The 12,326-nt window shown below is 43.6% G+C and overlaps 1 protein-coding gene across 2 annotated transcripts in view; it reads right to left on the bottom strand.

Moving 5' to 3' along the window:
- Positions 1 to 7,526: 7,526 nt before the first annotated feature.
- The window catches only part of LOC115145320 (tyrosine-protein kinase receptor Tie-1-like), a 28,588-nt gene continuing 23,788 nt past the window's right edge, over positions 7,527 to 12,326 (bottom strand). For both annotated transcript variants that reach the window (XM_029686807.2, XM_029686806.2), the window contains exons 20-23: positions 11,213 to 11,253; positions 10,691 to 10,787; positions 10,466 to 10,565; positions 7,527 to 8,425 (exon numbers count right to left, since the gene is read on the bottom strand). In XM_029686807.2, coding sequence (XP_029542667.1) covers positions 8,354 to 8,425; positions 10,466 to 10,565; positions 10,691 to 10,787; positions 11,213 to 11,253 — 310 coding nt within the window. In that variant the 3' untranslated portion in view covers positions 7,527 to 8,353. The remainder of the gene's footprint in view (positions 8,426 to 10,465; positions 10,566 to 10,690; positions 10,788 to 11,212; positions 11,254 to 12,326) is intronic.

Below are 12,326 nucleotides of genomic sequence, written 5' to 3' on the forward strand. Positions count from 1 at the left end.
GTCCACCAATACGCTTGAAAACATTGAAAGCGTTACTTAGTAATGTGTTGTATTGGATTTGCCCCAAACATAAAACTTTGTATTCAGGCCCTTAAAGTTAATTGGTTAGCCACATTTGTTTCATTATTACTTTAGTGCCTTGTTGCAAACAGGATGCATGTTTTTTTTAAACAATTTTTATTCTGTACAGGCTTCCTTCTTTTCACTCTGTCATTTAGGTTAGTATTGTGGCGTATCTACAGTGTTGTTGAGCCATCCTCAGTTTTCTCCTATCACAGCCGTTAAACTCTGTGACTATTTTAATGTCACCATTGGCTTCATGGTGAAATCCCTGAGCAGAAACTGAGTTAGGAAGGAGGTCTGTATCTTTGTAGACCCTGGGTGTACTGATACACCATCTGTTGTGTAATTAATCATTTCACCATGCTCAAAGGGATAAAAGACCTCCCTGGTCTTTGTGATTGAATCTGTACCTGTGTTTGAATACTAACCGCAATAACCCTACTATTTGTGAAGTAAATTGAGTATGTAGTATGCTTGTTGGTCCTAGTATGGATATAGTTAGTATGCCAGAAGTTCCCGGATGTCGTACTACATTCGCCTAAATACAAGCAGTGGACAGTTAGGCCCATAATGCAATTCTTCCGAATATGGGCGTGGCTTCATAACTTTTTCAGATTTGAAGAAAATGGTGGAAAACATACAGCCGAAGTCCGACGAGAGTGGATACATATTCATTGCTAACTAATTATGACAAATGTTAAGAAAATGTTGAGCAATGTAATAAAGTAATGACTTTTCAAATAAGTTACGTTACATGTCATGCTGGCTGACAATTTGTTGGCTACTAATACTTCAAACTTGCCAGTATATTAACTATATGCTAACATTCGGGTGCGTTCGTAAATTCACTTTGGCTACTCCGGTTTCAGAGCACTTTCGTCTGAGTGCGCCAGAGCGCAGAATAACTGCTGAATTTATGCTCAACACCTGTTGAATATGTCCGGTGTCAGTAAAAAAGCATAATTAAATGGTTGCCAACAGCTCAGTTACAGTCACCAACGCTCTTGATAACATGAAAACAGCCTAACCAGCTATACTAGGGCGGGTAAAATGGTCAGTCTGAGGTGTTCTCTCCGCTAGCCAACATTAGCCAGTTAGCTTGGGTGCTTGACCGCGGTTGTGAGGTCCTACTCCTCGGCCAGAGCGTCCAGTGTGAGCTCTGAATGCTCCGAGAGCGAAACACTCTGAATTTACGAATGGACAAGCTGACAACGCTCTGAATTTACGAACGCCCAGAGCGCACTCTGGCACTCCAGACTGAATTTACGAAATATACCCAAAGTTGTAAAATGTCTAGCTAGTAATTTGTCATGCTAGCAAGAGGTTGCATAGCAAAATCATCAACTTCTGGTAGACAGACATAGCGCTAGTACACTCAACTGAAAGGATACCGGTTGTTAAATTAACACTACTAAAATTAACTAATAGTATATAGTATGTTGTATATTCTCATTCTGTATGTAGTATACAGTATGTTAATATGGGTATTCGAACACAGCTTGTGTTTGAAATTCACTGCTTAACTGAGGAGCCTTACAGATAATTGTATGTGTGGGGTACAAAGATGAGGAAGTCATTCCAAAATCATGTAAAACACTATTATTGCACACAAAGTGAGTCCATGCAACATGTTATGTGACTTCTTAAGCACATTTGTACTCCTGAACGTATTTAGGCTTGCCATAACAGACAGGTTGAATACTTACTGACTCAAGACATTTCAACTTTTCATTTTTGATTCATTTGTAAACATTTCTAAAAACATAATTCCACTTTGACATTATGGGCTATCGTGTGTAGGCCAGTGACACAAAATCTCATTTTAATCCATTTCAAATTCAGGCTGTAAGACAACAAAATGTGGAAAAAGGTCAAGGGGTGTGAATACGTTCTGAAGGCACTGTGTCAACACATTGTGACCACAATTCAGCAACTATCTCTTCCAACTAATCTATTGGTCAGTTGACCGGACCAGCTGGAGCATCGCCTCAAAGAGGACCGCAGACAGGGATGATAGACAGGGGTGCTTCTATAGAAGTTGCATCCTTTTTCAGTTCCTATTTCCTGGTAGAAGGGCTGAAATCTTAAATAGTTCGAAAGGGGCATCTGTGTCAATAGTAGATTACAGCTGTGCGTTTCTCCTGTGTGTGCACTGTCTCTTAGGTCCAGTTTATGTTATAGTGTTTTTGGGTTGACTATCCTTGTGGGGACAGAAGTCCTAAGAACAGTAAAACAAGGAAAATTCGTGGTGACCTTTTAGGGTTACAGTTAGGGTTAGAATGGCAAAGGTACATCAAGATGGAGGAATTCAGATAAGATGTCATCGTTTTAGCACTACCCACAGAGTTAAACTACAATGCTCTGGTTCAGTGTGCCAGTAAATCAGCACAATCTACTTTTTCATTTTTTTTTTTTTTTTTTACTGACTCCACCTTGGAGCTATAAATTGGATAATGTATTCTGTGCTAATGGAGAGCAATGTAGAAGAATATGGCAAACTTAGCAAACTAGGCATTTGTGGTAAGCACATGGGAGCCGCCATCTTTAAGCACATTCACCGTTAGGGTTAAGGGTTAGGAGTTAGGTTCAGGGTGAAGGTGAGGTTTGAATGGGAATCAATTGTTTGGTAAAACAAGCGTGTGTGTGTGTGACCATCTACGGTATGTGTGTGTGTTCTGCTGTCAGGAAGCTCAAGTCAGCGGGGCCCTGTGTGTCAGTCCTCAGTGCTTTGCCTGTCAGCAGGAGGAAATACATTGACAGATCAGCTCCCTGCAGCAGGGAAGAGGCCAGGCCCTGTGTGTGTGTGTGTGTGTGTGTGTGTTGGTGTCTGTGTGTCGGTGTATGTTCTAAAAGATCAGCTCCCTGCAGCAGGGAAGAGGCCAGGCCCTGTGTGTGTGTGTGTGTGTGTGTGTGTGTTGGTGTCGGTGTGTGTCCTAAAAGATCAGCTCTGTGCACCAGGGAAGAGGCCAGGGCCCTGTCAACCTCAGACCTCCCCAGTCCGAGCCTGGGCTGCGGTTTAGCCCTGACACCAAACACACTGACATTCAGAGGGACAATAGTGTGCCCCCACTCTCCACCATGAGTAAAAACAACACTCGATTCTACCTTACTTCAGGACTCTGAGAAACAGTGGCAATAGGGGCATAGTTGATGGGTTTAGATCTAGTCTCTCATTGGCATACCTCCAAAATCACGTCGTTGTCACAAAACCGGGTTCCCAGCGATGCTAGGTTAGATCCAACAGGGGGGGGGGATGATTCAATGCTCAAGTTCTTTATGTGCCTCAGTCCAGTCAGTCACCACTGAGAGGTTTTATTAAAGATAACAAACCCTTTTCTCACAGAGTAGTTCCAGTAGATACACCATCCAAAGGGATACAGGTAGCATACAGTATGTCACAAAGGTAAACAAATTGTCTGTATAAAATATTTATACTACACTTTTACAAGAGGATGATATAATTCGATAAGGACACGCTAAGGAACAAATACAGTACAGGAGGTACATTCTTATGTAAAGCAAGCGATACAGGGGAGAGTGGAGTAAGTTGAGCCACCCTTGTTTCTAGGAAACAATACACAAAATGAATCATTTTTGACCTAATATTTAGGAAGAGGTCATCATTTCACGGAGTCTGTGAAGGAAGAAACCACATGGGGGGAAAATGATAAGCAAGTTAGGTAAAAAAAAAAACTGATTTTCACCAAGTCAAATACATTTAGTGTTAGAGATTTCATGATGCTTTCATCTAAATCAAAGTAGATCATTTTAAGATTGTTCTATGCATCAGTTTTAATATTTAACCTTTAATTATCTAGGTACGCCAGTTTAGAACAAATGATTTTTTACAATGATGGCCTACCCCGGCCAAACCTTAACCCCGACGACACTGGGTCAATTGTGCACCACCCTACGGGAGCTTCAATATGAGGGCCTAAACCGAGCATGAAAGTGCATCCTTGTAGCTGTGTGGGCTAATATAGTCAAAATGTTTGCCTTGGGTTAAGTTGAGCCAATGGCAAGTTGAGCAAATTCAAGTGTTTTCTCTCCAGGCACAATGCATTTATCACTGGGATATGAGGTGACGACAGGGCCTATGTTAAAAGTGTCAAAAACGAGAATAAAGTGTTTGTTCGGTGTTAAGCCTGTGTTAAAATATGCTTGATGATTTACCATGTACTGGTAATAGTTAATTCAGTACAGAGGTAGGTGTCACCAAGAGACTACTTTTTTTGGTCACACTATGTTTTCAAAACTAATTTTTACCTGCATATTTATTATTTCCAGGGATACACAACATCCTGAAATATATGTAGATATCGTTGATGGAAAGATACTATATTTCCCTTAACGGAGTGATGATGAATGTAAAAAAGTGTTCAACTTACCCCACAACAAAACAAGAAAAAAGTGTTCAACTTACCCCACTCTCCCCTACAACAAAACAAGAAATAAGTGTTCAACTTACCCCACTCTCCCCTACAACAAAACAAGAAATAAGTGTTCAACTTACCCCACTCTCCCCTACAACAAAACAAGAAATAAGTGTTCAACTTACCCCACTCTCCCCTACAACAAAACAAGAAATAAGTGTTCAACTTACCCCACTCTCCCCTACAACAAAACAAGAAATAAGTGTTCAACTTACCCCACTCTCCCCTACAACAAAACAAGAAATAAGTGAATAGACAAGTGCAACATTGTTTTTTTTCCCCCAGTCGGATCCATCTCAATCCATCTCAGAATGGACAGCTAACTACAAGTGTGAGCATATGTCCACAAAAAAAGTCCTCTCTCCGTTTTGATGAAGGGCTGTAAGTTCATTGAGCACCCATCAGACTCTGGCAGTGTAATATCATGTGACTCCGGCAGTGTAATATCATGTGACTCCGGCAGTGTAATATCATGTGACTCTGGCAGTGTAGTATCATGTGACTCTGGCAGTGTAATATCATGTGACTCTGGCAGTGTAATAGCATGTGACTCCGGCAGTGTAATATCATGTGACTCTGGCAGTGTAATATCATGTGACTCTGGCAGTGTAATATCATGTGACTCCGGCAGTGTAATAGCATGTGACTCTGGCAGTGTAGTATCATGTGACTCTGGCAGTGTAATATCATGTGACTCTGGCAGTGTAGTATCATGTGACTCTGGCAGTGTAATATCATGTGACTCTGGCAGTGTAATAGCATGTGACTCTGGCAGTGTAATAGCATGTGACTCTGGCAGTGTAGTATCATGTGACTCTGGCAGTGTAATATCATCAGACTCTGGCAGTGTAGTATCATCAGACTCTGGCAGTGTAGTATCATGTGACTCTGGCAGTGTAATATCATGTGACTCCGGCAGTGTAATAGCATGTGACTCTGGCAGTGTAATAGCATGTGACTCTGGCAGTGTAGTATCATGTGACTCTGGCAGTGTAATATCATCAGACTCTGGCAGTGTAGTATCATCAGACTCTGGCAGTGTAGTATCATCAGACTCTGGCAGTGTAGTATCATCAGACTCTGGCAGTGTAATATCATCAGACTCTGGCAGTGTAATAGCATGTGACTCTGGCAGTGTAGTATCATGTGACTCCGGCAGTGTAGTATCATCAGACTCTGGCAGTGTAGTATCATGTGACTCTGGCAGTGTAGTATCATCAGACTCTGGCAGTGTAATAGCATGTGACTCTGGCAGTGTAGTATCATCAGACTCTGGCAGTGTAGTATCATCAGACTCTGGCAGTGTAATATCATCAGACTCTGGCAGTGTAGTATCATCAGACTCTGGCAGTGTAGTATCATCAGACTCTGGCAGTGTAGTATCATGTGACTCTGGCTCTGGCAGTGTAGTATCATCAGACTCTGGCAGTGTAGTATCATCAGACTCTGGCAGTGTAGTATCATGTGACTCTGGCAGTGTAGTATCATCAGACTCTGGCAGTGTAGTATCATGTGACTCTGGCAGTGTAGTATCATCAGACTCTGGCAGTGTAGTATCATCAGACTCTGGCAGTGTAGTATCATGTGACTCTGGCAGTGTAGTATCATCAGACTCTGGCAGTGTAGTATCATGTGACTCTGGCAGTGTAATATCATGTGACTCCGGCAGTGTAATAGCATGTGACTCCGGCAGTGTAATAGCATCAGACTCTGGCAGTGTAATATCATCAGACTCTGGCAGTGTAGTATCATCAGACTCTGGCAGTGTAATATCATCAGACTCTGGCAGTGTAGTATCATCAGACTCTGGCAGTGTAGTATCATGTGACTCTGGCAGTGTAGTATCATCAGACTCTGGCAGTGTAGTATCATGTGACTCTGGCAGTGTAGTATCATCAGACTCTGGCAGTGTAGTATCATGTGACTCTGGCAGTGTAGTATCATCAGACTCTGGCAGTGTAGTATCATGTGACTCTGGCAGTGTAATATCATGTGACTCCGGCAGTGTAATAGCATGTGACTCCGGCAGTGTAATAGCATCAGACTCTGGCAGTGTAATAGCATCAGACTCTGGCAGTGTAATATGTGACATCAGACTCTGGCAGTGTAATAGCATGTGACTCTGGCAGTGTAGTATCATGTGACTCTGGCAGTGTGTAATAGCAGTGTAATAGCATGTGACTCTGGCAGTGTAATAGCATCAGACTCTGGCAGTGTAATAGCATGTGACTCTGGCAGTGTAATAGCATGTGACTCTGGCAGTGTAATAGCATCAGACTCTGGCAGTGTAATAGCATGTGACTCTGGCAGTGTAATAGCATGTGACTCTGGCAGTGTAATAGCATGTGACTCTGGCAGTGTAATAGCATCAGACTCTGGCAGTGTAATAGCATGTGACTCTGGCAGTGTAATAGCATGTGACTCTGGCAGTGTAGTATCATGTGACTCTGGCAGTGTAATAGCATGTGACTCTGGCAGTGTAATAGCATGTGACTCTGGCAGTGTAGTATCATGTGACTCTGGCAGTGTAATAGCATCAGACTCTGGCAGTGTAGTATCATGTGACTCTGGCAGTGTAATAGCATGTGACTCTGGCAGTGTAATAGCATGTGACTCTGGCAGTGTAATAGCATGTGACTCTGGCAGTGTAATATCATGTGACTCTGGCAGTGTAATATCATGTGACTCTGGCAGTGTAATAGCATCAGACTCTGGCAGTGTAATAGCATCAGACTCTGGCAGTGTAGTATCATGTGACTCTGGCAGTGTAGTATCATGTGACTCTGGCAGTGTAGTATCATGTGACTCTGGCAGTGTAATATCATGTGACTCTGGCAGTGTAATATCATGTGACTCTGGCAGTGTAATAGCATGTGACTCTGGCAGTGTAATAGCATGTGACTCCGGCAGTGTAATAGCATGTGACTCTGGCAGTGTAGTATCATGTGACTCTGGCAGTGTAATAGCATGTGACTCTGGCAGTGTAATAGCATGTGACTCTGGCAGTGTAATAGCATGTGACTCTGGCAGTGTAATAGCATGTGACTCTGGCAGTGTAATAGCATGTGACTCTGGCAGTGTAATAGCATGTGACTCTGGCAGTGTAATAGCATGTGACTCCGGCAGTGTAATAGCATGTGACTCTGGCAGTGTAATAGCATGTGACTCTGGCAGTGTAATAGCATGTGACTCTGGCAGTGTAATAGCATGTGACTCTGGCAGTGTAATAGCATGTGACTCCGGCAGTGTAATAGCATGTGACTCTGGCAGTGTAATAGCATGTGACTCCGGCAGTGTAATAGCATGTGACTCTGGCAGTGTAATAGCATGTGACTCTGGCAGTGTAATAGCATGTGACTCTGGCAGTGTAATAGCATGTGACTCCGGCAGTGTAATAGCATGTGACTCTGGCAGTGTAATAGCATGTGACTCCGGCAGTGTAGTATCATGTCATGGAGCATCTTCCTTGTCCATCCTGTCCTTCAAACAAGGACCACAACGTGTCCCAAGACTAGTGTCACATTTCCCAAACACGCCCCCAAAGGCAACCCTCAGCCCCACCCGCCAACCCACCTGGCAGGGTTGTCAAGCACGTCATGCAGCCCCTCATTCTTCTATACTTTCCTTCAGAAAGGACTGCAGTGTCCAGTTCCACATCTCCCTTCCCAGCCCCCATAAGACCTCGACAGTGTCCTTTCACAGTCCTCCCTCTTTACCCTTGTGTTCCAGGTGGATCGTCTGCTACTCCATCGGTCCCCACGTTGGGCAGCAGCTGGGGGGCGGCAGTAATGCAGGGCTGAGCCCCGGGGCCTCTCCCGTGGGCTACGTGACCTGCCGGGGGCTGTGGGGGCTGGTAGTCAGGCCTCCTCGGCCGTGGCGTCTATCCCGGCGTAGGTGAAGTTCTCGAAGAGCGCCATGTTCACGTAGGCCTGGGGAGGGAGGTTAGGAGAAACGATGGTAGTTAGACACTCGTAGAAGAAAGTGTTCCAAAAGGGTTATTTTTGGTTCCAGGTAGAACCTTTTTTGGTTTCAGGTAGAACCCTCTGTGGAAAGGGCTGGACAGTACATGGAACTGAAAAGGGTTCAACCTCCAACCAAAAGTTTTTTTTATACCTGGAACCAAAACTAGTTATTCAAAGGGTTCTCCTATGGGGACAGCCAAATAACCCTTTAAGGTTTTAGATAGCACCTTTTTTTTAAATTTGTGTACAGTCGTGGCCAAAAGTTTGGAGAATGACATAAATATTAATTTCCACAAAGTCTGCTGCTTCAGTGTCTTTAGATATTTTTGTCAGATGTTACTATGGAATACTGAAATATAATTACAAGCATTTCATAAGTGTCAAAGGCTTTTATTGACAATTACAAAGTTGATGCAAAGAGTCAATATTTGCAGTGTTGACCCTTCTTTTTCAAGACCTCTGCAATCCGCCCTGGCATGCTGTCAATTCACTTCTGGGCCACTGATGGCAGCCCATTCTTGCATAATCAATGCTCGGAGTTTGTCAGAATTTGTGGGTTTTTGTTTGTCCACCCGCTTCTTGAGGATTGACCACAAGTTCTCAATGGGATTAAGGTCTGGGGAGTTTCCTGGCCATGGACCCAAAATTTTGATATTTTGTTCCCCAAGCCACTTAGTTATCACTTTTGCCTTATGGCAAGGTGCTCCATTATGCTGGAAAAGGAATTGTTCGTCACCAAACTGTTCTTGGATGGTTGGGAGAAGTTGCTCTCTGAGGATGTGTTGGTACCATTCTTTATTCATGGCTGTGTTCTTAGGCAAAATTATGAGTGAGCCCACCCCCTTGGCTGAGAAGCAACCCCACGCATAAATGGTCTCAGGATGCTTTACTGTTGGCATGACACAGGACTGATGGTAGTGCTCACCTTGTCTTCTCCAGGACAAGCTTTTTTCCGGATGCCCCAAACAATCGGAAAGGGGATTCATCAGAGAAAATGACTTCACCCCAGTCTTCAGCAGTCCAATCCCTGAACCTTTTGCAGAATATCAGTCTGTCCCTGATTTTTTCCTGGAGAGAAGTGGCTTCTTTGCTGCCCTTCTTGACACCAGGCCATCCTCCAAAATTCTTCACCTCACTGTGCATGTAGATGCACTCACACCTTCCTCCTGCCATTCCTGAGCAAGGTCTATGCTGGTGGTGCCCTGATCCCGCAGCTGAATCAACTTTAGGAGACGGTCCTGGCACTTGCTGGACTTTCTTGGGTGCCCTGAAGCCTTCTTCGCAACAATTGAACCGCTCTCCTTGAAGTTCTTGATGATCCGATAAATGGTTGATTTAGGTGCAATCTTACTGGCAGTAATATCCTTGATTGTGAAGCCCTTTTTGCGCAAAGCAATGATGACGGCACGTGTTTCCTTGCAGGTAACCATGGTTGACAGAGGAAGAACAATGATTCCAAGCACCACCCTCCTTTTGAAGCTTCCAGTCTGTTATTTGAACTTAATCAGCATAACAGAGTGATCTCCAGCCTTGTCCTCGTCAACACTCACACCTGTGTTAGCGAGAGAATCACTGACATGATGTCAGATGGTCCTTTTGTGGCAGGGCTGAAATGAAGTGGAAATGTTTTTTGGGGGGATTCAGTTCATTTGCATGGCAAAGAGGGACTTTGCAATTAATTGCAATTCATCTGATCACTCTTCATAACATTCTAGAGTATATGCAAATTGCCATCATACAAACTGAGGCAGCAGAATTTGTGAAAATTAATATGTGTGTCATTCTCAACTTTTGGCCACGACTGTAGAATGATTTAGAGAACTAAGGTGAGGAATGCAATTTGAAGAGGAATTCTATCTAACTAGGACCCTCTCAGCCAACTCCTGAAAGACAACACAAACAGGTCTGGAACCAGGTTACCTCTGTGCCCTATGGGATGGATCAGGGAATTGCTAGCTTATTGAAAAGATGAGTCCTAAGTGAAACTGTAGGTGAATGTATCCTTACCTTCCTGGCCTCCTGCATCCTGTTGAGCTGTACAGAGATCTGAGAGAAAGGAGGTCTCTCATGCGGCCGGTCTCTCCAGCACTGCCTCATTAACTCATACCTGAAAAAAAATAACCAATGAACCAGCTATAACGGTGCACGCAAACAGTATACACATATACACACCCCCTCCCTCCTTCTCTCTCACACACAAACACACAGGTCCAAGCACAGGTCATCACTTACACTTCGTCGTCACAGTTCCTGGGCTGCTCCATCCTGTAGCTCTGAGGGAGTTTCTCATAGAGCTCAGCACAGGTCATCCCACAGTAGGGAGTACCACCTGATACACAAAGAGAGGACAGGGGGAACGGGTCACTTTTACGTTGATACAATGACACAGAGGAAGGAGTTGATTGACTCATCTTTGTCTTAGTCATTCTTTGTCATGGTCATGATTGTCATCATCATCATCAACATCATCATCATCATCATCAGGCGGGCATGCAAAGTAGATATTTCCTTTCATGTGATACAGTATATTTCCCAGAGTGAGGGGGGATGTCCTGCTGACTCTCTGTGCATGCCTACTCTGTTAACTCTCAGCTGGTGAACCTTCCCCCTCTCTCTCTGGTGTGAAAGCTGTGGGGGAACTGGTTATATATTTTCTCACTGTGACAACCCACATTGCTAGGAATATGGGCTATTACTATTCCTCATTTAATAATATGTACAACATTCACACAGCATCACTATACGTCCACTTACCTAAACTCACTATCTCCCATAGAAGTACACCGAAAGACCACCTGAGAAAAAGATAGAGGGGAGAGGAAAGAGAGGGAAAATATAGGAAGAGAATGATCTATGTGATATTGAACAGTTAGTGGCCTTGTAATTCAATTATTTATATATATGTTAATGACATATTTTTACATTAGCGTGTGAATGCAACTGACTGATACCGAATCATTTTGTAATACGAAATGTAAATGCATCCTAGTGTCTTATTACAGTAAAAGCAGATGACTATAGAGCAGCCTGACAACTGTAAAAGCAGATGACTATAGAGCAGCCTCACAACTGTAAAAGCAGATGACTATAGAGCAGCCTCACAACTGTAAAAGCAGATGACTATAGAGCAGCCTCACAACTGTAAAAGCAGATGACTATAGAGCAGCCTCACAACTGTAAAAGCAGATGACTATAGAGCAGCCTCACAACTGTAAAAGCAGATGACTATAGAGCAGCCTCACAACTGTAAAAGCAGATGACTATAGAGCAGCCTCACAACTGTAAAAGCAGATGACTATAGAGCAGCCTCACAACTGTAAAAGCAGATGACTATAGAGCAGCCTCACAACTGTAAAAGCAGATGACTATAGAGCAGCCTCACAACTGTAAAAGCAGATGACTATAGAGCAGCCTCACAACTGTAAAAAGCAGAGAGAGAAACAACAAGTACTCTTCACTATCTGTACAGAGCCACCATCTGACTATGTGATTGTCAACTAACAAGACAATGTAGCCAACTCACTGCAAGTTAATCAGTTAACTGCCAGTCATTCTGTACAAATACAATGATGAACCCATTGACTCAGCTTGAGGTAAACAATCTCTTCTGCTTTCCCTCTATCGCTTGCTCTCTCTCTCTCTCGCTCTACCTTTCTCTAGAACATAAACACAGAGTAGTGGTCTGGTTATCTTTGTTTATATTCTGTGGTGTGTCACCAAATTAGTGCCTTTGCTCTCGTCAACACAAGGCTCAACACACACACACGCACGCACGCACGCACGCACGCACGCACGCACGCACGCACGCACGCACGCACACACACACACACACACACACACACACACACACACACACACTTAGTGCTGC

This window comes from Oncorhynchus nerka, linkage group LG17, assembly GCF_034236695.1.
Source record: "Oncorhynchus nerka isolate Pitt River linkage group LG17, Oner_Uvic_2.0, whole genome shotgun sequence".
NCBI lineage: Eukaryota > Metazoa > Chordata > Actinopteri > Salmoniformes > Salmonidae > Oncorhynchus > Oncorhynchus nerka.